This window comes from Ranitomeya variabilis, chromosome 3, assembly GCF_051348905.1.
Source record: "Ranitomeya variabilis isolate aRanVar5 chromosome 3, aRanVar5.hap1, whole genome shotgun sequence".
Lineage (NCBI taxonomy): Eukaryota > Metazoa > Chordata > Amphibia > Anura > Dendrobatidae > Ranitomeya > Ranitomeya variabilis.
The window spans coordinates 775,985,072-776,012,353 of NC_135234.1; the positions used below are offsets into that span (position 1 = coordinate 775,985,072).

A 27,282-nucleotide genomic window follows, 5' to 3' on the forward strand; every position below is an offset into this window, starting at 1 on the left:
CACATCAACTACTCAGTAAACTAACTTTGCCCTGTTCCCTCCCTCCAAATATTACTCTGAATCTGCCCCCTACTATTCATCTGTCTCCACACCCTCCATGCACACGATAACTGCACCTGATACTTGACTATTGCACTTAAACCCACGGGCTGATGACCGGATCATGCAGCTTTATATGAAAATCCCTATTTATTATAATTGCCAGACCTGAAATAACGAGCACTTTTCACCTACTGTGTCCCCCCCCCCCATTTCCTTGTAGATTGTAAGCTTGCGAGCAGGGACCTCACCCCTAATGTCACTGTTTAAATTGTCTTAACTTGTATTGAATTTATCTGTACATGTCCCAGCTTAATTGTAAAGTGCTGCGGAATATGTTGGCGCTATATAAATAAAAATTATTATTATTTTGTTTGGAGCTGCTGGTCAGTGTTTTGTAGTACATTGTTAAGGTACCTTCACACTAAGCGACGCTGCAGCGATACAGACAACGATGCCGATCGCTGCAGCGTCTGTTTGGTCGCTGGAGAGCTGTCACACAGACCGCTCTCCAGCGACCAGCGATGCCGAAGTCCCTGGGTAACCAGGGTAAACATCGGGTTACTAAGCGCAGTGCCGCGCTTAGTAACCCGATGTTTACCCTGGTTACCAGTGTAAAATGTAAAAACAACAAACAGTACATACTTACATTCGCGTCCCCCGGCGTCCGCTTCCCTGCACTGTGTGAGTGCCGGCCCTAACAGCAGAGGGTTATGTTACCGCTGTGCTGTGCTTTTACTTTACGGCCGGCGCTCAGTCAGTGCAGGAAGCGGACAGCGGGGGACGCGAAGGTGAGTATGTACTGTTTTTTTTTTTTTACATTTACGATGGTAACCAGGGTAAACATCGGGTTACTAAGCGCGGCCCTGCGCTTAGTAACCCGATATTTACCCTGGTTACCATTGTAAAACATCGCTGGCATCGTTGCTTTTGCTGTCAAACACGACGATACACGGCGATCTGACGACCAAATAAAGTTCTGAACTTTCAGCAACGACCAGCGATATCACAGCAGGATCCAGATCGCTGCTGCGTGTCAAACTCAACGATATCGCTATCCAGGACGCTGCAACGTCACGGATCGCTAGCGGTATCGTTTAGTGTGAAGGTACCTTTGAAGGTAGCTAATCTCCTCTCGTCAGCCTGAGGCTGTTTTTAATTAGTGCGCTATACATGAATAGATTAAACCTATGTGTGATGAATGTTAGGCTCCGGGTCCTACCAGAGAAGGTAAGTCTGTCTGTGGCTGGGGGACTGTAGTGGCCAGTCTGTGCACTATGCACGTCCAATTTTTCAGTGCCATGAATGTTAAACTGGACAGACTTCACCCATAAATTTGCTCTCAATCCTGTTTTTTCCTTATGTTCCCTTTAGGGTGCAGAGCATCAAAAGTTTTCTTTTAAAAACAATTACCTTTTCGTTGATGACCCTCTGAGGATGGAGCAGGACAGAAGCCATATGGCTGCTCGGATATTAGACCTCACCCTGGAGATAATCTACTGGATCACTGGAGAGGTGAGATCTTCACATCACTGATCTCTAGGAATAAAGCAGGGAAATTATGGGAAAGGTGAAGGATCCTTAGAATAGATGTAGTGATCGGCGTCTCCTCATACACAGGGTCACACAGTGGTGAAGACGTCGTCTGGTGGGTGTGTGACCCCCCGTGTGTCAGGAGGACGGAGCAGGACCGCGAGTGACATCACCGAGCCTCCACCTCATTCACTGATACATGAGCAGAAGATCCTAGAACTGACCCACAGGATCACTGAGCTGCTGAGCGGAGAGGTGAGCGCTGCCGGGAATGCTGGGACATTGTATTATAATAATTTTATTTATATAGCGCAAACATATTCCGCAGCGCTTTACAACTTATAGAGGGGACTTGTACAGACAATAGACATTACAGCATAACAATAAACACAGATCAAAATAGATACCAGGAGGAATGAGGGCCCTGCTGCTCGCAAGCTACAAACTATGAGGCAAAAGGGGAGACACGAGAGGTGGATGGTGACAATTGCTTTAGTTATTTGGACCAGCCATAGTGTAAGGCTCGGGTGTTCATGTAAAGCTGCATGAACCAGTTATCAGCCTAAGTATGTAGCAGTACAGACACAGAGGCTATTAACTGCATGAAGTGTATGAGAACATGATGAGAGGAACCTGATTATGGTTGAAGTTTTTTGAATGGGCCACACAGGGATAGTTAGGTTAATGCGTTGAGGAGGTAGGCCAGTCTGAACAAATGCGTTTGTAGGCCACACTTAAAGCTGTGGGGATTGGGGATTAATCGTATTAACCTAGGTAGTGCAGTCCAAAGAATTGGCGTAGCACGTGAAAAGTCTTGGAGACAGGAGTGGGAGGTTCTGATTATTGACGATGCTAACCTGAGGTCATTAGCGGAGCGGAGGGCATGGGTAGGGTGGTAGGCTGAGACCAGGGAGGAGATGTAGGGTGGTGCTGAGCCATGGATTGCTTTGTGGATGAGGGTAATAGTTTTGTACTGGATTCTGGAGTGGATGGGTAATCAGTGTAATGACTGGCACAAGGTAGAGGCATCGGTGTAACGGTTGGCGAGGAATATGATCCTGGCAGCAGCATTCAGGACAGATTGTAGAGGGGAAAGTTTGGTAAGAGGGAGGCCAATTAAGAGAGAGTTACAATAGTCCAGACGAGAATGAATAAGTGAAACAGCAGAAGTTTTTGCAGAGTCGAAAGTAAGAAAAGGGCAAATTCTAGAAATGTTTTTGTGGTGCAGATAAGAAGAGCGAGCCAGTGATCGGATGTGGGGGTTTAATGAAAGCTCGGAATCAAGTATGACCCCAAGGCAGTAATAAGGTCGGGCATTGGTCTACTAATCAGGGCCGGACTGGGACTAAAATTCAGCCCTGGCATTTGAAGTCACACAGGCCCACTTGTCACATGGTGACTGTATAATATCTTTGTACACTTGTAGGCTACAAGAAGTGAGGGGAGTGTAACACGACTATATAACATATAATTACAGCTGTATCCAGCATTACAGCACAGCCCCCATAGAATGTAATACAGCACAGCCCCCATAGAATATAATGCAGCACAGGCCCATAGAATATAATGCAGCACAGCCCCCATAGAATGTAATGCTGCACAGCCCCCATAGACTATAATACAGCACAGCCCCCATAGAATGTAATGCTGCACAGCCCCCATAGAATGTAATGCAGCACAGCCCCCATAGAATGTAATGCAGCACAGCCCCCATAGAATATAATACAGCACAGCCCCCATAGAATGTAATGCAGCACAGCCCCCATAGAATGTAATGCAGCACAGCCCCCATAGAATGTAATGCTGCACAGCCCCCATAGAATGTAATGCAGCACAGCCCCCATAGAATATAATGCAGCACAGCCCCATAGAATGTAATGCAGCACAGCCCCCATAGAATGTAATACAGCCAGCCCCCATAGAATGTAATGCAGCACAGCCCCCATAGAATATAATGCAGCACAGCCCCATAGAATGTAATGCAGCACAGCCCCCATAGAATGTAATACAGCCAGCCCCCATAGAATGTAATGCAGCACAGCCCCCATAGAATGTAATGCTGCACAGCCCCCATAGAATGTAATACAGCACAGCCCCCATAGAATGTAATACAGCACAGCCCCCATAGAATGTAATGCAGCACAGCCCCCATAGAATGTAATACAGCACAGCCCCCATAGAATGTAATACAGCACAGCCCCCATAGAATGTAATGCTGCACAGCCCCCATAGAATGTAATGCAGCACAGCCCCCATAGAATGTAATACAGCCAGCCCCCATAGAATGTAATGCAGCACAGCCCCCATAGAATATAATGCAGCACAGCCCCATAGAATGTAATGCAGCACAGCCCCCATAGAATGTAATACAGCCAGCCCCCATAGAATGTAATGCAGCACAGCCCCCATAGAATGTAATGCTGCACAGCCCCCATAGAATGTAATGCAGCAAAGCCCCCATAGAATGTAATACAGCACAGCCCCCATAGAATGTAATGCAGCACAGCCCCCATAGAATGTAATGCAGCACAGCCCCCATAGAATGTAATGCAGCACAGCCCCCATAGAATGTAATGCAGCACAGGCCCATGGAATGGAATGCAGCCAGCCCCATAGAATATAATGCAGCACAGGCCCATGGAATGGAATGCAGCACAGGCCCATAGAATGGAATGCAGCACAGCCCCATAGAATATAATGCAGCACAGCCCCATAGAATATAATGCAGCACAGGCCCATAGAATGTAATGCAGCACAGGCCCATAGAATGTAATGCAGCACAGGCCCATAGAATGGAATGCAGCACAGGCCCATAGAATATAATGCAGCACAGGCCCATGGAATGGAATGCAGCCAGCCCCATAGAATATAATGCAGCACAGGCCCATGGAATGGAATGCAGCCAGCCCCATGGAATATAATGCAGCACAGGCCCATAGAATGGAATGCAGCACAGGCCCATAGAATAGAATGCAGCACAGGCCCATGGAATGGAATGCAGCCAGCCCCATAGAATATAATGCAGCACAGGCCCATAGAATGTAATGCAGCACAGGCCCATAGAATGGAATGCAGCACAGGCCCATAGAATGGAATGCAGCACAGGCCCATAGAATATAATGCAGCACAGGCCCATGGAATGGAATGCAGCCAGCCCTATAGAATATAATGCAGCACAGGCCCATGGAATGGAATGCAGCCAGCCCCATGGAATATAATGCAGCACAGGCCCATGGAATGGAATGCAGCCAGCTCCATAGAATATAATGCAGCACAGGCCCATGGAATGGAATGCAGCCAGCCCCATGGGATATAATGCAGCACAGGCCCATGGAATGGAATGCAGCCAGCCCCATGGAATATAATGCAGCACAGGCCCATGGAATGGAATGCAGCCAGCTCCATAGAATATAATGCAGCACAGGCCCATGGAATGGAATGCAGCCAGCCCCATGGAATATAATGCAGCACAGGCCCATAGAATGGAATGCAGCACAGGCCTATAGAATGGAATGCAGCACAGGCCCATAGAATATAATGCAGCACAGGCCCATGGAATGGAATGCAGCCAGCCCCATAGAATATAATGCAGCACAGGCCCATAGAATGTAATGCAGCACAGGCCCATAGAATGGAATGCAGCACAGGCCCATAGAATGGAATGCAGCACAGGCCCATAGAATATAATGCAGCACAGGCCCATGGAATGGAATGCAGCCAGCCCCATAGAATATAATGCAGCACAGGCCCATAGAATGGAATGCAGCACATGCCCATAGAATGGAATGCAGCACAGGCCCATAGAATATAATGCAGCACAGGCCCATGGAATGGAATGCAGCCAGCCCCATGGAATATAATGCAGCAGAGGCCCATGGAATGGAATGCAGCCACCTCCATAGAATATAATGCAGCAGAGGCCCATAGAATGGAATGCAGCCAGCCCCATAGAATATAATGCAGCAGAGGCCCATAGAATGGAATGCAGCCAGCCCCATAGAATATAATGCAGCAGAGGCCCATAGAATGGAATGCAGCACAGCCCCATAGAATATAATGCAGCACAGGCCCATGGAATGGAATGCAGCCAGCCCCCATAGAATGTAATGCAGCCAGCCCCATAGAATATAATGCAGCAGAGGCCCATAGAATGGAATGCAGCACAGCCCCATAGAATATAATGCAGCACAGGCCCATGGAATGGAATGCAGCCAGCCCCCATAGAATGTAATGCAGGCAGCCCCCATAGAATGGAATGCAGCACAGGCCCATAGAATATAATGCAGCACAGGCCCATGGAATGGAATGCAGCCAGCCCCATAGAATATAATGCAGCACAGGCCCATAGAATGTAATGCAGCACAGGCCCATAGAATGGAATGCAGCACAGGCCCATAGAATGGAATGCAGCACAGGCCCATAGAATATAATGCAGCACAGGCCCATGGAATGGAATGCAGCCAGCCCCATAGAATATAATGCAGCACAGGCCCATAGAATGGAATGCAGCACAGGCCCATAGAATGGAATGCAGCACAGGCCCATAGAATATAATGCAGCACAGGCCCATGGAATGGAATGCAGCCAGCCCCATGGAATATAATGCAGCAGAGGCCCATGGAATGGAATGCAGCCACCTCCATAGAATATAATGCAGCAGAGGCCCATAGAATGGAATGCAGCCAGCCCCATAGAATATAATGCAGCAGAGGCCCATAGAATGGAATGCAGCCAGCCCCATAGAATATAATGCAGCAGAGGCCCATAGAATGGAATGCAGCCAGCCCCATAGAATATAATGCAGCAGAGGCCCATAGAATGGAATGCAGCCAGCCCCATAGAATATAATGCAGCAGAGGCCCATAGAATGGAATGCAGCCAGCCCCATAGAATATAATGCAGCAGAGGCCCATAGAATGGAATGCAGCACAGCCCCATAGAATATAATGCAGCACAGGCCCATGGAATGGAATGCAGCCAGCCCCCATAGAATGTAATGCAGGCAGCCACCATACAATATAATGCAGCACAGCCCCCATAGACTGTAATGCAGGCAGCCCCCATAGAATGTAATGTAGGCAGCCCCCATAGAATGTAATGTAGGCAGCCCCCATAGAATGTAATGCAGGCAGCCCCATAGAATGTAATGCAGGCAGCCCCCATAGAATGTAATGCAGGCAGCCCCCATAGAATGTAATGCAGGCAGCCCCCATAGAATGTAATGCAGGCAGGCAGCCCCCCCCCCAATAGCTCCACAATCCAGTCATCACTCATTGATTAAAAAAAACCAAAAAACACACTACTCACCTTTCCTCGTGCCCCGCGCTGCTCTGGCTCCGGTCTCAGCACTCGCAGTCTGCCCGCCCGGTCACACAGCAGGTGCGCGATGATATGACGTCATCGTGCACCCGCAGTGTCAGCGGCAGGCAGAGCAGGGAATGATGGGAGAGGGGGTGTCAGCAGACGCTCTCTCCTCCATCATTGCATTCAATTGTACCGGCGTCTATGACGCCGGTATAGTTGAATGCGGGGCCGGGATTGTGCCGCGACAGCGGGGGGGAGTGTGCCGACAACGGCACATTCGAGCGGCCCACTACTGCCATCAGCCCTTCTGGCATTTGCCAGAACTGCCCGATGGCCAGTCCGGCCCTGCTACTAATGACTGATCATTGTATGTGTCAGGTTCCTATAAGATGTCAGGACGTCACCGTCTATTTCTCCATGGAGGAGTGGGTGTATTTAGAAGGACACAAGGATCTGTACAAGGACATCATGATGGAGGATCACCAGCCCCTCACATCTCTGGGTAAGAGGAGACTGTACTGATTATAGAGGAGAGGCCGGGTCTGAGGTCACCTAGACTCCCCATCATCTGATCATCACATGTAGACGATGTATTCAGTCACTGAGTATATTTTTTATAGACGAGTCCAGTCTGAGAAATCCACCAGAGAGAAGTCCCAGTCCTCTATATTCCCAGGGTCGTCCAGAGGAGAAGCAGAATGTCCTCCTGGATCATCAGGTAAATGGAGCTGAGAGTTCAGGAAATCCTCTATAGGCTGATGATGTGATGCTTTTCTAACCTCCAGCAGTGGCGTTTGGGATCAGTAGCAGATACAAATAGTTTTGATTTCTTAAATGTTTATATTCATTTTCCACCAGTTTTGACATCACATGACAATATTCAGTGACGATAAATGTTTGGTTTTACCATGTAGATGAAAATAATTGCACAGTGCCAATAAGCTGCTTCTAAGGCTTTTCACTGCAAAAGCTGAATAATCTAAAAAGTACTATCAATGAAAACAGCTCTATACTCTGAGATCCATCAATGTAGAAAAATAAAACAAACATTTATGTTGATGTGTGAAACATTTGGTTGACTGTTGCTGTCTGTTCGTTAATTGCGGAGGTTACATTTTTTTTGATCTTCATCTGATGTAAGAAACTACTGTCGGTTGCTTATTTTTTTTCTCATGTCAAATGTGGGATCTTAGGAGGAAGATCATGATGACACGACAAATGGACTTGAAAAACCCTTATCTGTCTCGGTGAATGGTGAGAGCCTTTCATAAATTTTGTTTATTGTTCTTTTTTTATTTGAACATCCCAAGATGTGGTCACAGTTACCAGTGGGGTAACTCGGGGGCAGAATTGGGGGTTCTACTTATTAGCGGGGTAATATCAGCCACAGGACGTCAGCACAGCTATAAGGACAGTGTTGGTAATGGAGATATCCTTTTTTAAATGCATTACATACTATGCAATTATAAAGGTTGGAGGATGATGGAATAAGTGGAATTAAGTAACAAGAACTGTCTGAATGATAGAAAACAGAAGATGGTTATTCATGCACCGCATTGTGTTCCCTAATTTTTTATGTTTACTAATGACCTTGTAGAAGACTAACAGATAGTGTTGAGCATTCCGATACCGCAAGTATCGGGTATCGGCCGATACTTGCGGGTATCGGAATTCCGATACCGAGATCCGATACTTTTGTGGTATCGGGTATCGGTATCGAAACAACATTAATGTGTAAAACAAAGAATTAAAATAAAAAATATTGCTATACTCACCTCTCCGACGCAGCCTGGACCTTACCGAGGGAACCGGGAGCCTTCTTTGCTTAAAATGCGCGCTTTTACTTCCTTCCGTGACGTCACGGCTTGTGATTGGTCGCGTGCCGCCCATGTGGCCGCGACGCGACCAATCACAGCAAGCCGTGACGTAATTTCAGGTCCTGATGCCTATTTCTGCATTCAGGACCTGAAATTACGTCACGGCTTGCTGTGATTGGTCGCGTCGCGGTCACATGGGCGGCACGCAACCAATCACAAGCCGTGACGTAATTTTAAAAATGCGCGCGTTTCCTGCCTCCCGTGACATCACGGCTTGTGATTGGTCGCGTCGCCCATGTGACCGCGACGCGACCAATCACAAGCCGGAACGTAATTTTAAAATCCTGAATGCCTAGAATTAGGCATTGAGGACCTGAAAATTACGTCACGGCTTGCTGTGATTGGTCGCGTCGCGGCCACATGGGCGGCACGCGACCAATCACAAGCCGTGACGTCACGGAAGGAAGTAAAAGCGCGCATTTTAAGCAAAGAAGGCTCCCGGTTCCCTTGGTAAGGTCCAGGCTGCGTCGGAGAGGTGAGTATAGCAATATTTTTTATTTTAATTCTTTATTTTACACATTAATATGGATCCCAGGGCCTGAAGGAGAGTTTCCTCTCCTTCAGACCCTGGGAACCATCAGGAATACCGTCCGATACTTGAGTCCCATTGACTTGTATTGGTATCGGGTATCAGTATCGGATTAGATCTGATACTTTGCCGGTATCGGCCGATACTTTCCGATACCGATACTTTCAAGTATCGGACGGTATCGCTCAACACTACTAACAGATTATAATTATAACTTTAATTTTTGTATAAGAAACTGTGCATTATCATTATTGTATTTTTTTTTTTACTTGTGTGCTTAGATGAAGTTGTTCCAGTACCAATGCTAAAGATGACTTTTATCCTCACAGGACATATAATGTAAATGTACTATGTCCAACTCTGATCTTTTGATTGTATTTTGATATATTTCTTGCTTACAGTATGTAGATTTTCACATATAATTGAAAAAATATCAACTAATGGGATTAGGATTTTTTTTTTCTTTTCCCAGGTGAAGACTGGATGAGTGGCTCCCATGGACATCTCTTCTTATCTCCTTATAATGAAGTTAATGACAGACAGCTACAGATTTCCAAAAGTAGCACTGGACATAAACTTGATAATGGTTTGATATGTTCAGAATGTGGGAAACATTTTAAAAAGAAATCAAATCTTACCACGCACAAGAGGATTCACAAGGATGAAAGGCCATTTTCATGTTCTGAATGTGGGAAGTGTTTTAATAGGAAATCAATTCTTGTGGCACACCAGAGAATTCACACAGGAGAGAAGCCATATCCATGTTCAGAATGTGATAAACGTTTTAGTCAGAAATCACATCTTTTGGAACATATAAAAACTCACACAGGCGAGAAGCCATTTTCATGTTCAGAATGTGAGAAATGTTTTACCCAAAAATCAGATCTTTTTGGACATAGGAGAATTCACACAGGGGAGAAGCCATTTTTATGCCCTGAATGTGAGAAGTGTTTTTGTCACAGATCAAATCTTATTGAACATCTGAGAACGCACACAGGGGAGAAGCCATTTTCATGCTCAGAATGTGGGAAATCTTTCAATCGTAAATCTGTTCTTGTTAACCATCAAAAGTCACACAAAAGAGAAGACATTTAATGTTATCATTGTATTATATGTTTCATCGGGATGTTTTCTAATGCGTAACGTAATTACTATATAGAGAACGATTATTACTAACCAAACAAGTGATGCTTGGGTTTGATCTCCGTTACTGCTGGTGTGTATTAATGGCCAAAATCATCTGTGATGGAAGAACCTGGAACAGAAAACTCTAGTATGGGTGTCAAGAAGTTGCCCACTCCTGGCACAAGTGACTTGGATGTGACCTAAAACGCAGACTGTTTCTCACACTGAGGCCATGTTCAGTATTGTATATCAGTATTTTTAAGCCAAAACCAAGAGTGGGTGATAAATGCAGAATTCTACTATACTTTTCCTTTGATTGTTCCACTCCTGATTTTGGCTTCCTGATGTAAAATACTGACCAAATACCGAACGTGTGAACGTGGCCTTACTCGTCCACTCACCTATCTCATTGACCTGACCTGCACAACACACTAACGCTAGATTAACACTAGGAGGAGCTGTGGAGGGCTGTGGACTTCCTCCGTGAAGCCCCACCCTCAGCCGCACCTCCGCCACTAGCTCCGCCTACTTCTGCATGCGGCCTGCGTACCTATCTTTAACATTAGGTACGCAGGTCGTGCGGCTGTATGCCAATGCTTCCGCATGCATCGTTTTGATGATGCGGTGACCAGTGTAGGACGCAGCTTGTTGCAATTTTTTTTCTCCGCATCGTCAAAACGACGCATGCGGAAGCATGCGCATACAGCCGCACGACCTGCGTACCTAATGTTAAAGATAGGTACGCAGGCCGCATGCAGAAGTAGGCGGAGCTAGCGGCGGAGGTGCGGCCGAGGGCGGGGCTTCACAAAGGAAGTCTGCAGCCCTCCGCAGCTCCTCAAAACGCTAATGTGAAACCGGCCTAATACAGCCGTACACCCAGCTTTCTCAAGCACATGACAGGTACACTGCCCGCACTCTGTAATAGACAAGGTGACACAACCAGGCAATACTTTCCCTCTTCGAGGTACCTTAAGACCAGAACCGAATACATTTATTACATTTTAAATTTAATTTGGAAGAGTTGCCATGGGAATTTGGATAGATGTATGATAGTCGCTTCTCCTGGGTCTGACAAAGTTAAAGTGGGTGCAGGCTATAATTCAAATTTATGTCCTATTTTTGTCACTAAAACCTCCTAGTGGAATTTTTTTTTTCTGGTCAGTGTTCACTGTGAGGACAATGTGATATTATTAATGATGAGCACTAAAATGCTCAAGTGCTCGAATGGAGCTCTATTCAAGTAACAAGTATAATGGAAGTCAATGAGGGGCAGCAAAGTCGCTGAAATGGATGGAACAGCACTCCAACGGAATGGGGAAGACCCCTGGATACATCTCTGAATCCCAGGTCGCTGCTTGGAACAATGTTGTTTGAGTATTACGCCACTTTTACGGACTGACAATAAAACCTACAAACTGAAGATTAAATGTATTTTACAGGAAAAAATATTATGAAACATTCCTTCCTTATATATAAAGCAAAATTAAAAAGAAAAAAAAAGCTCCTCCACCTTTTAGGCTATGTTCACACGTAGCAGTTTTGCACATTCTCATTGCTTTCAATGGTGAAAAACGCTGAAACGATTGACATGTTGTTTTATTAAAAAAAGCAGCAGTTTTCCATGTCGTGAAAAAAAATCAGTCGTGTGCAGGAGATTTCTGAAATCTCACAGCTTTTGCTGGTACTATAAAAAAGCAGCTTTTAATTTGCATAAGATTCATGAAAAAATGCTATGTAAGTATAAGGAGGTGTCGGGGACCCTCAATTGCCTTCTCTCTCCTATACACCGAACACGGGTCACATGTGGTTCCCTGATGGTTCATTAATGTTTTATACTGTTATGTCATTGTCATATGTTGTATCCTAAATGTACGGCTTTCTGATGTTCTTGCAATGTGTAGGGTACTATATATGTTCTCTTAATGTTCTACACTGTAATGTGAATGTATTTATTATTATTATACATGTATTTGTACATGTTTAGCATAGGGATTTAGGGATAGAGAGTTAAGGGTTAACTAGTTGGGAGAAGTTAAAAGAGGAATGATGCAAAGCCTCTGGACTTAGGGAAGGGACTTCCTGCTCTTACAGTAGAGCCCGGGCAGGCCAGAGCGAGACCTGCACCATAGTGTGGACTGAAGATCCCCCGTACGAGGGGAGAAAAGCACGGGTTTACTAGGGACCGTTCATGTCAGACTAATTTGATCAGCTTCTATGAAGAGGTAAGTTCCGGACTGGACCAAGGGAACCCAGTGGATGTAGTGTATATGGACTTTTCAAAAGCTTTTGATACGGTGCCACACAAAAGGTTGTTACATAAAATGAGAGTAATGGGGATAGGGGAAAATATGTGCAAGTGGGTTGAGAGCTGGCTCAGGGATAGGAAACAAAGGGTGGTTATTAATGGAGCACATTCAGACTGGGTCGCGGTTAGTAGTGGGGTACCACAGGGGTCAGTATTGGGCCCTCTTCTTTTTAACATATTTATTAATGACCTTGTAGGGGGCATTCAGAGCAGAATTTCAATATTTGCAGATGACCCTAAACTCTGCAGGGTGATCAATACAGAGGAGGACAATTTTATATTACAGGAGGATTTATGTAAACTAGAAGCTTGGGCTGATAAATGGCAAATGAGCTTTAATGGGGATAAATGTAAGGTCATGCACTTGGGTAGAAGTAATAAGATGTATAACTATGTGCTTAATTCTAAAACTCTGGGCAAAACCGTCAATGAAAAAGACCTGGGTGTATGGGTGGATGACAAACTCATATTCAGTGGCCAGTGTCAGGCAGCTGCTACAAAGGCAAATAAAATAATGGGATGCATTAAAAGAGGCATAGATGCTCATGAGGAGAACATAATTTTACCTCTATACAAGTCACTAGTTCGACCACACTTAGAATACTGTGCACAGTTCTGGTCTCCGGTGTATAAGAAAGACATAGCTGAACTGGAGCGGGTGCAGAGAAGAGCGACCAAGGTTATTAGAGGACTGGGGGGGTCTGCAATACCAAGAGACGTTATTACACTTGGAAAAACGAAGGCTAAGGGGTGATCTTATGTTAATGTATAAATATATGAGGGGACAGTACAAAGACCTTTCTGATGATCTTTTTAATCATAGACCGGTGACAGGGACAAGGGGGCATCCTCTACGTCTGGAGGAAAGAAGGTTTAAGCATAATAACAGACGCGGATTCTTTACTGTAAGAGCAGTGAGACTATGGAACTCTCTGCCGTATGATGTTGTAATGAGTGACTCATTGCTTCAATTTAAGAGGGGACTGGATGCCTTTCTGGAAAAGTATAATGTTACAGGGTATATATATTAGATTCCTTGATAGGGCGTTGATCCAGGGAACTAGTCTGATTGCCGTATGTGGGGTCGGGAAGGAATTTTTTTCCCCATGGTGGAGCTTACTCTTACCACATGGGTTTTTTTTGCCTTCCCCTGGATCAACATGCTAGGGCATGTTAGGCTATGGGTTGAACTAGATGGACTGGAAGTCTCCCTTCAACCTTAATACCTATAAAAGAGTTGCCCCCGGCTGATGGTCAGCAAAAATGGACACTGGCTCTGCAGGAGCGTCCCCAGGAGAAGTACAGGGTTCGGGACCAAGGCAGGAGCTGGTGTCCTGCAGCTTACTGAAGTCACAGAGAAAGCGCAGGAACCATTGTCTTATTTGCACCGTGTTCAGTAAAGCTTCTTCAGTTGGAACAGAACTCTGTCCTATGGTGTTTCCTGAGACTGATCCCTGGCAACTGAAGTGAGCGTGTGATGAAGGTAACTGTACTGCAGGACTGGGACTCCATGTGTTATTCCAGGTACAAGGGGTCAGGGTGCTCACTGACTGTTGTTTGATGGACTCGGCCATGACTACCACCCCGTGCCACTTTGTTACATATGAACATAGCCTTAATAGCCAGGCCATCTCTCACCGTGTTTCCCCGTCGCCTATGACCACAGTAGATGACATAGAAGAGGGGCAACTAACACTGTGCCCCCCAGTAGTCACCAGTAAATGTAATTGTAACATTTTCCTGCCTTATCTGGGCTGTGGTGTGTGTGACATGGTCAGACACATCCTGCTAATTTATGAAGGACGGACTCTAAAACTCGCAAAGCCTATGCGGACAATACAAGAGCTGCCAAAAATTAGAAGGAAGAGGTACCCAATACACTCTGTATTAGACATAACGGAGGACTCATACACATTCTGTTAAATTTGTTAGGTAGTGGAACTCCTAGACTCATAAAGCCTATGCATTAATTGTAAGGGCTGAAAAACATTCACCCCTGAGGGGTATATATATACATATTTATAAAAGAATTGTAGAGTTAGGCCTCATATACATCCTGTAAAATTTATGAAAGAGGGCACCATAAACACTGGAAAAATTAAGATCAAATGTCGTACGGTGACCCTCTAACAATTTAGAACAATGGCTGCCTGTTTACCCTCTCAATATTTTGAGAAAGGGACACCTTTTAACCCTCTAAAAGATTTGGAGCGAGGGCCACCTGATTTACCCTCTGAAGATTTTGATTGGGGGCTGCCTCTTTACCCTCTAAAGATTTTGAGTGAGGGCCACAGATGACCCTTTAAAAATTTGGAGCCAGGGCCGTAGGATGACCCTGTAAAGATTTTTTAGCGAGAGGCGCCTGTTAGGCTACTTTCACACTAGCGTCGGGCTAGCGCTGTCTCCGCCGCACAACGGGGGCAGCGGATGCATTTTTCCAGCGCATCCGCTGCCCCATTGTGAGGTGCGGGGAAGTGCATGGAGGTGGGGGCGGAGTTCCGGCCGCGCATGCGCGGTCGGAAAAAGCGGACCGTCGGGAGCAAAAAACGTTACATGTAACGTTTTTTGGTCCCGACGGTCCGCCACTGCACGACGCACCCGTCGCACGACGGGTGCGACGTGTGTAAATCCGTCGCAATGCGTCGTCTAATATTAGGCTATGGGGAAAAAACGCATCCTGCAAACACTTTTGCAGGATGTGTTTTTTCGGCAAAACGACGCATTGCGACGGATTTCAAAAAACGCTAGTGTGAAAGTACCCTTAGGTGTTCTCCAGTCTGGCGCTTTTTAAAAGAAAGTGGAGATCATAAAAGAATGATCATTTGCAACCTGTGCCATACCAAGATCAGTAGAGGCCTGACCACTACCAGCCTGACCACCACCACCATGCTCAGGCATATGTCATCATAGTACCCGACTAGGTGAGCCAAACACCTGGGTCCATAATTAGTGACTGTAGGTGACACCTCTGCCTCTTGCCCTGTACTATGTGCTTGCGAATTCCCTGTCCAGGACGCAGGTGTGGATGCCTCCCCCCTGCATCTGTTGTTGCACATTCGCAAGCACCTTCAGCAACCATGTTCCATTCTTTGTGCCAGTGCAGCATTCAGCTGTCCCTACCCTAGGCCTTGCAAAGCAAGGAGAACTACCCAGCCACTCACTCACAGGCCAAATACACTAAACAAACACATTTCCAGACTGCTTGGCCTGGAAAGGTTGCCGCTTAGGCTTGTGGACACTGAGGCTTTCCACAATCTCGTGGTGGTCATCCCTCAGAACTCAGACCCAAGCCTCCACTATTTTTCCCAGTGTGTTGTCACCGCCTTAGACAAGCATGTGTCCCATAACATCAGCCAAGCCCTGACCAATGCAGTTACTGAAAAGGTCCATCTAATGACTGATATGTGGACAAGTGTTTCTGGCCAGTGATGCTACATTTGCCTAGCGGCACACTTGGTGAGCCTTGTCGATGCCGGGACCGAGTCAGACCCTGGGAAGGCAACCATGCTACCGACGCCTAGTTCCATCAGGGTTTCCTTCACCTCTACACCAGTTCTTACACCCTCTCTTCCTCATCTTCCATCGCAACATTCTGATCTTGGAGCATGTGGTCACTATCAGTCGCAACCTGGAAACACTGCAGCACTGCCTTGGTGAACCGGCAACAGTCTCTTCTGAAACTAATTTGTTTAGGTGAAAAACAGCACATCTCCGAACAGTTGTGGAAAGGTATAACAAACCAGACAACTATGGCTCTCACCACTGAACCTACAATTAGGCATGGATTAATCGTGTATGATAATGGCCGCAACCTTGTGGCAGCTCTAAAGTTTGGTAGCTCTCACAAGTACCATGCCTGGGCCATGTGCTCAACTTAGTGATTCAGTGGTTTCTGAATACCTACCCAGACTTGCCTGAGCTACTTGTGAAGGTACACTGCGTGTGGGCCCATTTCTGAAAGTCAGCTACAGCTGCCACCAGTCTGGCAGTGCTGCAGCAGCTCTTGCAAATGCCAGCTAACCGACTGGTGTGCAACGTGATCACGCCCTGGAACATCACATTACACATGTTGACAAGACTTTGTGAGCAGCAGAGGGCAATAGTTGAATACCAGCTACAACGTGCCTGTTGGTTCTCCGGTCAGCCTCCACACATAGCAACTGACGAATGCACATGGATGTCTGACATCTGTGACGTTCTCCAAAACTTTGAGTTATAAACCAAGATGGTGATTAGTGATGACGCTATAATTAGCATAAAAATCCTATTTCTGAGTCTACTCAACCACTTTCTGCTCACAATTAAAGAGGAAGCTTTGCATGTGGACCAGGTGGAGATGGAGAAACAAAGTACACACTGTACACATTAAGGGGAGAAAGGAGAGGGGTATCAGTCCTCTTTTTTTTTTTTAAACTCGTTTTATTGAAGGATTCCACAATATAAGATAACAAACATATGATATCATAACATAGCATCAAAGTAATCCACATCTCAAAATTAAATTGGCATAAATATGACAGAATACCTTCAATAATAAAATATATAAGAAAACAAACAAACAAAACATAACATTCAGTATAATACATTTTATCAAGCACTGCACTTCCTAATCAACGGGTCTTCAACAAGTGTTTTAAATTCTCATCAAGTCAGGTTATTATAGACATTTGTTAGTAATCCCACATAGATCATCACATTCCCAACCTAGAATAGGTCTACACATCAGGGGGGACTATATCGCGAGATTGAAGAGGCCATAGAGCCAGGGGTCAGGTGCGTCAACGGACAGTCACACCACCTTTCCCAAATCTTCTGAAATTTCTGAGGACATCCTCTCTTACTGTGTAGTATGTTTTCATAAGGAATTATATCATTCACAAGCTTCTTCCATTGATTAATCTTGGGAGATTTCCCTCCCATCCACCTCAATACTATCGCTTTCCTAGCCAAAAATACAGCCTCCTGAAGAAATATTCTATCATGATGGGCTCACATCTCTTCATCCGCGGCCCCTAGAATACACAATTCCGGTCCACATTCGATCGGTATCCCCATTATCTGCTCCAATATATCTACAACCTCACACCAATATCTCCGTATAATCCTACAGTTCCAAATGAGGGGCCAGAAGTCAGCCCCGGATTCCCCACATCAGTCGCCCCTCTACCAAATTTATGTAGTCTACTTGGGGTCATGTAGGATTGGTGAAGAATATACAACTGTATTAATTTATCATTCGCAACAGGTGATACCAACGTATGTGCTTCTAGGATATCACTCCATTGATCATCAGTAATAGATGGAATTAAATGTCTCCATTTACTCTCCACAGCAAGCTGAGTGGATGCGATTTTAGAGTTTAACAAGAATGTATAAAGGGAGGATATAACTCCTGTGGGTCCCTGGGTCGATAGTATTCCTATCAGAGGGTATTTGGATATTCTCATTCTAGGATACGGGAACTGGTACATTATGGCGTCTTAGTTGCAAATATCGGTAAAAATCTTTATGGGGAATTCCGAACCTGACATGGATTTGTTCAAACGATAACAGAATTAATTCCATTGTCAAATAGCTGAGCGAGTGATGTTACTCCATTTTGCTTCCAGAAAACCGGATCCTGTAAATCAAGAAGATGTGGGAATTCGGGATTATCCCATATCTGAACTTCCCCAATTTGATCAGTAAATTTCAGAATACATTTACTTTCTTGCCAAACCTGTATTGCTAGGTTATGTGCAAATAACAACCCCTGGGGTGGTCTATATGAACCCTCCAAGATTGCCCACGGAGTGTACCCACCCAAGAAATGTACGAGATGGCTTTCTGCATTATTACATTCACCCTGAGTTACCCAGTACTTTAAATAGCGCAGCTGACCAGCCAGATAATACAAATATAAGTCAGGGACCGTATTTCCAGCCTGATTTTTAGGCCTCTGCAGGGATCCAATACTTAATTTAGGTCTCGACGGGCCCCATATAAACACTGCCATCATGCTATGTATTTTCCTGAAGAAACTTTTAGGAATCTTTAATGATGTGTGTTCCAACATATATAAGCATTTAGGAAGAATTATCATTTTAATTAATCCAATTCTGCCCGCAACAGACAAGGGAAGTAGGGACCATATCCCAAACTTAATCTTTATCAGATCCTCCAAAGGGTATATATTATCCCCAAGATCTCTAATTGGATTTTGATTGATAACAATGCCCAAATATATAAATTTTTGTACCACCTTCAAACCACATAGCACGGGTTCAGTTATGTTATCTATTAATTGCATAATCACAGACTTACCCCAATTAATTTTAAGGCCTGATAGTTCCCCAAAGTAATTAATAAGTTTGATTGCCCTTGGAAACGACTGCTGCACTTTCTCCAGAAATAATACTAGATCATCAGCATATAGTCCCACCTTATCCACTCTAGAATTGATATTTATTCCTTCCACCATAGGGTCATGTCTTATTGCAAGCGCAACTGGCTCAATTGCAAGGGCAAATAACATTGGGGACAGTGGGCAACCCTGTCTGGTTCCCCTACCCAAGTCAAAATAATCCAACAGCAACCCATTAACCAGAATATTAGCTCTAGGCTTATAATAAAGTAATTCAATCCACTTACAACATTTGTCTGAGAAACCAAATTTCAGAAGAACACGTTGCAGAAACTTCCACTCCATTGAATTGAAAGCCTTTGCGGTGTTGAGGGAGGCTATCGCCCATGGCGGGACACTACCCTTGAAGCTAGAACAGTGCGAACAGGTGGTTGGTTGGATAGCAGATAATGCTTCCAGTATGTTTTCTAGCACTACCCTGTCTTCCACACGGTCCAGTTTTACTAGCCAAGAGTCTGGACTACATAATCCTCACCCTGATCCTCCCACCGTTGCGATTCACAGGAGACAAGTGATCCCACACTTGGACACTCTGTGGAGCTCTTTACATTTCTATTTATTGATTCTGGCCTCTCACCCTACACGTTTCAAGAGGGACATGAGGAGATAGTGTATACTGATGCGGCTTCCCAAATATTTTGGGCAGCCGCGTTCATAGGAAGACAACACTGGGTTAAAGGCAAATAGGGTCTAAAGAGGTAGATGATGATGAGACACTGTTGTCAACAAGTGATATTGTTAAGTAAACTGCTATACCTGTGTAGTAAGTCACTCAGGAATAATAGGTTAAACACTAAAAAAAAAACACAACTGTCCCTGCCAGTTCTTGAACAGATTAGATATCCTGACTCCGCAGTCCCTAGTGGTGCCTGCAGGTACAGAGATAGCCTTAACCACATACTAGGAGATGGCAAGTCACATCTAACTGCCTAAAAGTATGTCAAATTGCTTCACATTCCTCCTAAAGAACTGGAGGTCAGAGTAGAGTGTGAATTACCGACAAGAGGAGAAGTGTGCTGAACAAAGGAAAGATCCCAGAGTGAGTAAAGTAAATACTGAAATATCAAATAAAGAATAAAGCAAGTACTGTTAACAAATATACAGCCTACTTTCTAAAGATAAATAGAAGATACTGTATATGAAAGGTATAGCAAAGAAACAGAAAATTGAAAACCCTTTTCTGGAAACATACAGACTGGCTCTAAACATCAATAGAATGTCAGATCATCCAAAAGAATCTATTAGCAGCTGGGAACACTAGCAGGGGTACAGAATATAAAGCTGAACCCAAAAGGTGATAGGCAGAGAAATGAAAACACTTGTGTTAAGCTAGATAGACTTCAGCCAGAATAGCTGAACCCAAACATCCATAGAAAAGAGGTGTGTCACTTGTGGCTCAGCAAAAAGAAAAGCCGACCATCCCGGAGCATGACTTTAACAAGTCAGAATTACCAGAGTGTGGAAGTGGAAGACAAAGCGATGGACGATTAACTCACTGACCCAAACTGGGAGGGTGCCATTCAGAATGAGGCCAGCAGTGCAGGAGGGGAGGGGGGCGATCCACAGCAACACAACAGACAGGAAGAGGCAGTGGGGTGGCAATATCAACAGGGTCATCATGTGACCCTTGCTCATAATTTTTAGAGTCATCAGACAGCCCTCGCTCAAACTTTTTACATAGAAGGACTGTAAGGCAGTAAATCTCTAATTCAAAACTACTGTACTTTTCGCACTATAAGACGCATCAGACCATAAGACACACCCCTAATTTTCAGATGGAAAATAGGGAAAAAAATGTGTCAAATGGGGGTCTGTCTTACAGTCCAAATTCAGCTTACCAGGGAAGGGATTGGCACAGGTGGAGGAGTGGTAACAGGGGTCGTTGGATGGTCCTGGCTAGTGCGGTGGCCTCCGGGAAATCCCATCCTAAGCTGGTGCAGTGGCGGCGGCTCTGTGCTTGGGCAGGGGTGGCGGCTCTGTGCTGGGGCAGGAGCTCTGTGCTTGGGCAGGGGGCTGTGCTGGGGCAGGGGGGCTGTGCTAGGGCAGGGGGGCTGTGCTCCAGGGCAGGGGCTGTGCTCCAGTGTAGTGGCAGCGGCTCTCTGAGCTCCGTGGGGGGTTCCACCGGAATTTCGTCAAAGATCAGAGGCCCACACATCCTTTGCTGCCATGTTGCGGTGGCCTCCGGGAACATTTTCTCCGGGAACATGGCCGCCGGGCCGGGGGCGGCACATGCTCAGATTCAAATCTCGGGATGAGATAAGGTGTTATCCAAGCATGCTCGTGTGCTAACCGAGTGTCTATGGCGTGCTTGAAAAATATGATTGAGTCTCTGCGCCTGCATGTCTTGTGGCTGTTTGAGAGCTGCGACACCTTATCTGAGCACCCTCGCTCATCACTATTTTCTACCTAAGCCTATAGACCTTAATTTACTCTGTAGGCATCCATGTGGCATCTATATGAACATCAATGAGTCTACCAAACCTCACAAGGACACCATTTGTGTTCTCTGTCCATAGCTTCAGATGTCAACAATATAAACTTCTCCCTCGAACAAATGAGCTACCAGATGAAAGATCTCTCCCGTTTCATGGATATCTCTATATAGCGGAGTATTCCTGCTGCCACCATGTATAATACTGCGAGTCCTGGGAACTAGGAGACTCCACCAACAAGATGGCGGCGCTCACTACAGGGACAGGAAGTCTGCAGCCTAAACCTACCCCTTCCATGGGAGTTGTACTTTACAGTGGTCAGGAAATGCTGCTTCAGGACTGAGGAGAATGGAAGTGACAAATCATCATCATCACAATACTAGGAAACATCCCAGAAAACCTCCCCGGAGATTGGAGAAGAAGCAGTGACTGCAGCACCGGTATATTTGTGCTTCCTCCTCGCCCTCCTGTCCGCTCACAGTCCGGGGAGGATGGGAAGCAGTGACCGATACCCCGGGGTCTGCGGCACTGAGGCTCCTGTGTAATGTGCAGTATATAACGGTTATAGGACTACGGGCCGCAGGGATTTATGGGTTTATTATTATTACTAGATGGCAGCCCGATTCTAAAGAATCGGGAGTCTAGAATCCATATATACTTTATTTATTCAAATGTAAGAATAATACAATTAATAAATAATAGTAAGAAAGAACAAAAAATGGCTGCACTCACCAGCTCTTGACAATTCTTGTTATTTAAGGTACAGTTACACAGGATCCATGAACATGCTTATGAGGGGAGTGATGAAAGACATCAGACAACAACTTTGCGTGTTGTGGCAAATGCCACAACAACGGTTCTTTGCTTAAGAACAATAATGTAAAATTAAATAATGTAAATAATAAATAATATGTATCAATAACTATGTATATTGGTATGTTCTATGACATTTTAAAATATTTCATTATTATGTGGAAAAGCTCTTAGTACCCATACTGGCGCATACTTGTGTGCCCATCAGGTATTTTCACAGTAAAATTTTCACAGGTGGGGCCCCTCGTCCTCCGATTTGGTGGGCGGGGACCCTCGGCCTCCGATTTGGTGGGTGGGGACCCTCGGCCTCCAATTTGGTGGGCGGGGACCCTCGGCCTCCAATTTGGTGGGCGGGGACCCTCGGCCTCCGATTTGGTGGGTGGGGACCCTCGGCCTCCGATTTGGTGGGCGGGGCCCCTCGGCCTCCGATGTGGTGGGTGTGGCCCCTCGGCCTCCGCTTTGGTGGGCGGGGCCGCTCGGCCTTCGATTTGGTGGGCGGGGCTTCTCGGCCTTCGATTTGGTGGGCGGGGCCCCTCGGCCTCCGATTTGGTTGGCGGGGCCCCTCGGCCTCCGATTTGGTTGGCGGGGACCCTCGGCCTCCGATTTGGTGGGCGGGGACCGGCCTCCGATTTGGTGGGCGGGGACCCTCGGTCTCCGATTTGGTGGGCGGGGACCCTCGACCTCCGATTTGGTGGGCGGGGACCCTCGGCCTCCGCTTTGGTGGGCGGGGCCCCACGGCCTCCGATTTGGTGGGCGGGGTCCCTCTGCCTCCGATTTGGTGGGCGGGGACCCTCCCTCGGCCTCCGCTTTGGTTGGCGGGGCCCCACAGCCTCCGATTTGGTGGGCGGGGTCCCTCTGCCTCCGCTTTGGTGGGCGGGGCCGCTCGGCCTTCGATTTGGTGGGCGGGGCTCCTCGGCCTCCGATTTGGTTGGTGGGGCCCCTCGGCCTCCGATTTGGTGGGCGGGGCCCCTTATCCTCCGATTTGGTGGGCGGGGACCCTCGGCCTCCGATTTGGTGGGCGGGGCCCCTCGGCCTCCGATTTGGTGGGCGGGGCCCCTCGGCCTCCGATTTGGTTGGCGGGGCCCCTCGGCCTCCGATTTGGTGGGCAGGGACCCTCGGCCTCCGATTTGGTGGGCAGGGCCCCTCGGCCTCCGATTTGGTTGGTGGGGCCCCTCGGCCTCCGATTTGGTGGGCGGGGACCCTCGGCCTCCGATTTGGTGGGCGGGGCCCCTCGGCCTCCGATTTGGTGGGCGGGGCCCCTCGGCCTCCGATGTGGTGGTCGGGGCCCCTCGGCCTCCGCTTTGGTGGGCGGGGCCGCTCGGCCTTCGATTTGTTGGGCGGGGCTCCTCGGCCTCCGATTTGGTTGGCGGGGCCCCTCGGCCTCCGATTTGGTTGGCGGGGCCCCTTATCCTCCGATTTGGTGGGCGGGGACTCTCGGCCTCCGATTTGGTGGGCGGGGACCCTCGGCCTCCGATTTGGTGGGCGGGGCCCATCGGCCTCCGATGTGGTGGGCGGGGCCCCTCGACCTTCGATTTGGTGGGCGGGGCTCCTCGGCCTCCGATTTGGTTGGTGGGGCCCCTCGGCCTCCAATTTGGTGGGCTGGGACCCTCGGCCTCCGATTTGGTGGGCGGGGACCCTCGGCCTCCGATTTGGTGGGCGGGGACCCTCGGCCTCCGATTTGGTGGGCGGGGACCCTCGGCCTCCGCTTTGGTGGGTGGGGCCCGTCGGCCTCTGATTTGGTGGGCGGGGCCCCTCGGCCTCCGATTTGGATGGTGTGGACCCTCGGCCTCCGATTTGGTGGGCGGGGACCCTCAGCCTCCGCTTTGGTGGGCGGGGCCGGGCCCCTCGGCCTCCGCTTTGGTGGGCGGGGCCGCTCGGCCTTCGATTTGGTGGGCGGGGCTCCTTGGCCTCCGATTTGGTTGGTGGGGCCCCTCGGCCTCCGATTTGGTTGGCGGGGCCCCTCGGCCTCCGATTTGGTGTGTGCTCTGCCTGGGGCCACTGTGCTCTGCCTGGGGCCCCATATGCTGCCTGGGGCCCCTGTGCTCTGCCTGGGGCCCCATATGCTGCCTGGGGCCACTGTGCTCTGCCTGGGGCCCCATGTTCTGCCTGGGGCCACTGTGCTCTGCCTGGGGCCCCATAAGCTGCCTGGGGCCCCTGTGCTCTGCCTGGGACCACTGTGCTCTGCCTGGGGCCCCATATGCTGCCTGGGGCCCCTGTGCTCTGCCTGGGGCCACTGTGCTCTGCCTGGGGCCCCATATGCTGCCTGGGGCAACAGTGCTCTGCCTGGGGCCCCATATGCTGCCTGGGGCCCCTGTGCTCTGCCTGGGGCCCCATATGCTGCCTGGGGCCCCTGTGCTCTGCCTGGGGCCCCTGTGCTCTGCCTGGGGCCCCATGTTCTGCCTGGGGCCACTGTGCTCTGCCTGGGGCCACTGTGCTCTGCCTGGGGCCCCATATGCTGCCTGGGGCCCCTGTGCTCTGCCTGGGGCCCCATATGCTGCCTGGGGCCCCTGTGCTCTGCCTGGGGCCACTGTGCTCTGCCTGGGGCCCCATAGGCTGCCTGGGGCCCCTGTGCTCTGCCTGGGACCACTGTGCTCTGCCTGGGGCCCCATATGCTGCCTGGGGCCCCTGTGCTCTGCCTGGGGCCACTGTGCTCTGCCTGGGGCCCCATATGCTGCCTGGGGCCCCTGTGCTCTGCCTGGGTGTAGGACACTGGTGATGTCACTTATCTCCGGACATTAGCTCCGGACATTAGCTCCGGACATTAGCTCCGGACATTAGCTCCGGACATTATCTCCGGACATTAGCTCCGGACAAAGCCACGGAAGTTGGCACAAATTGCAGGAAGTAGTATTCTAGGCAATTATATATTAGATTAGTTACTATTGTGCTGTACAGAAGGCCCAAACTAACATGTAACACCATGAAGGAATGAGTGACGGCTGGTAGAGGACCCGGTCTGAGAGGGCCGACGATCCACAGGTGAGGACAGGAGCTGTTCATGTGACCGTGTAGTTTCAGCAGGATTATTGTAGGCTTCACTGAATAAGAGACAGATCAGGATATTTTGGTAGGTCAGGGAGACTCTGACTGTGTAAGGAGGTGAAATCCAGAGTACAGGGGAAGCACGGGAGAAACTTTAAAAGTGATGAGGAGCAGAAAAGAGGAGATGAAAGGAGGACAATTTGTGAGAAGTACAGATTGTCTGTGCAGAGATATCAATAAACATGAGCAAAAAAATTTGAGTGGAGCTGAATTCTACTCGAATTTTACAAAATGTGCGCATTCACTAAAATTCAGATTTGTTGTAATTCGCTTCCGTGCACATTTTGGAAAATGTGGTTAAAACCGTAAAGGGCCATCAAAAGGTTAAAATAAATCCTTATACTCATTTTACCAATTACCATAGTGTCTAGGAACCCATTCAGTGGCTTACATCAGGGCTTACGACTTATACCCCAGTAAAATGGGATTCGGACATCAGTACCAATGGGGCCATAGACTATAATGGTGCCAACAGAGCGAACGTGAGCTCTGCCGTGCATCAATTTCGGGTATCTACGCCTTCTGGAGGCGGACACTCAGGTGTTGTAGACTGTAGAAGAAGAAATACTTCCTGAACTTCACTCTCAATCCTTCTTTTTATTTCTCCAGTTCCATTTAGAGTACAATCCAGCTAAAGTTTTCTTTGAAAAAACAATGACCCTTTTCATTGATGACCCTCCGAGGATGGAGCAGGACAGAAGCCACATGGCTGCCCGGATATTAGACCTCACCCTGGAGATAATCTACTGGATCACTGGAGAGGTGAGATCTTCACACCCCTCTGATCTCTAGGAGTAAAGCAGGGAAATGACGGGAAAGGTGAAGGATCCTTAGAATAGATGTAGTGATCGGCGTCTCCCCATACACAGGATCACACAGTAGTGAAGACGTCTGGTGAGTGTGTGACCCCCCGTGTGTCAGGAGGGCGGAGCAGGACCCCGAGTGACATCACCGAGCCTCCACCTCATTCACTGATACATGAGCAGAAGATCCTAGAACTGACCCACAGGATCACTGAGCTGCTGAGCGGAGAGGTGAGCGCTGCCGGGAATGCTGGGACATTGTATAATAACGCCGGGGGAGGGGTCTGCTAATGACGGGTCATTGTGTGTCAGGTTCCTATAAGGTGTCAGGATGTCACCGTCTATTTCTCCATGGAGGAGTGGGAGTATTTAGAAGGACACAAGGATCTATACAAGGACATCATGATGGACGATCACCAGCCCCTCACATCTCCGGGTAAGAGGAGACTGTACTGATTATAGAGGAGAGACCGGGTCTGAGGTCACCTAGACTCCCCATCATCTGATCATCACATGTAGACGATGTATTCAGTCACTGTGTATATTTCCTGTAGATGAGTACAGTCCAAGAAATCCACCAGAGAGAAGTCCCAGTCCTCTATATTCCCAGGATCGTCCAGAGGAGAAGCAGAATTTACCTCTGGATCATCAGGTAGATCAATCAGGGAAATCCTCTATATACTAATATAATGAATCTTTCTCACAACTGTCTGAATCAGTAGTGGAGTGTAGGCACCAAGTTGTTTGGGGTCGGTATCGGCTCAAATGTGGTTTGATAAAAGATTGTGATACCATCAGATTGGACATCCACTTGGATGGATATTCACTGAGGATAAACGTATAATTCTGTGGTGTAGATGGAAATTGCCAATGCCATGGGTGAATGTCAATTCTGTCTGTCATTTTAGTAGATCCTTCTTTTAGGTCAGATTGGCTCATGATGACTTCTAGTGGTTTTTTACCGTCAGCTAGTATGACATAAACTAGTGTCAGTTTTTCTTTTTTTCTCAATAATCCCAGTGCAGAGGAGTTATGATTCTCACCAAATGATGAAAACTTCTTTATTTACTTGAGTCC

General features: G+C 47.6%; 1 protein-coding gene across 2 annotated transcripts in view; it reads left to right on the plus strand.

Annotated features, from left to right (window-relative positions):
• LOC143817459 (uncharacterized) overlaps positions 1-27,282 on the plus strand; it is a 277,468-nt gene that overhangs the window by 247,241 nt on the left and 2,945 nt on the right. The window contains exons 1-6 of one of the 2 annotated variants that reach the window (XM_077298889.1): positions 1,407-1,554; positions 1,660-1,827; positions 7,255-7,378; positions 7,497-7,594; positions 8,070-8,130; positions 9,755-10,352. In XM_077298889.1, coding sequence (XP_077155004.1) covers positions 1,477-1,554; positions 1,660-1,827; positions 7,255-7,378; positions 7,497-7,594; positions 8,070-8,130; positions 9,755-10,352 — 1,127 coding nt within the window. In that variant the 5' untranslated portion in view covers positions 1,407-1,476. Of the gene's footprint in view, positions 1-1,406; positions 1,555-1,659; positions 1,828-7,254; positions 7,379-7,496; positions 7,595-8,069; positions 8,131-9,754; positions 10,353-26,011; positions 26,165-26,271; positions 26,437-26,517; positions 26,642-26,759; positions 26,858-27,282 lie in introns of those variants that run through there. The other variant, XM_077298888.1, reaches the window with a different exon arrangement.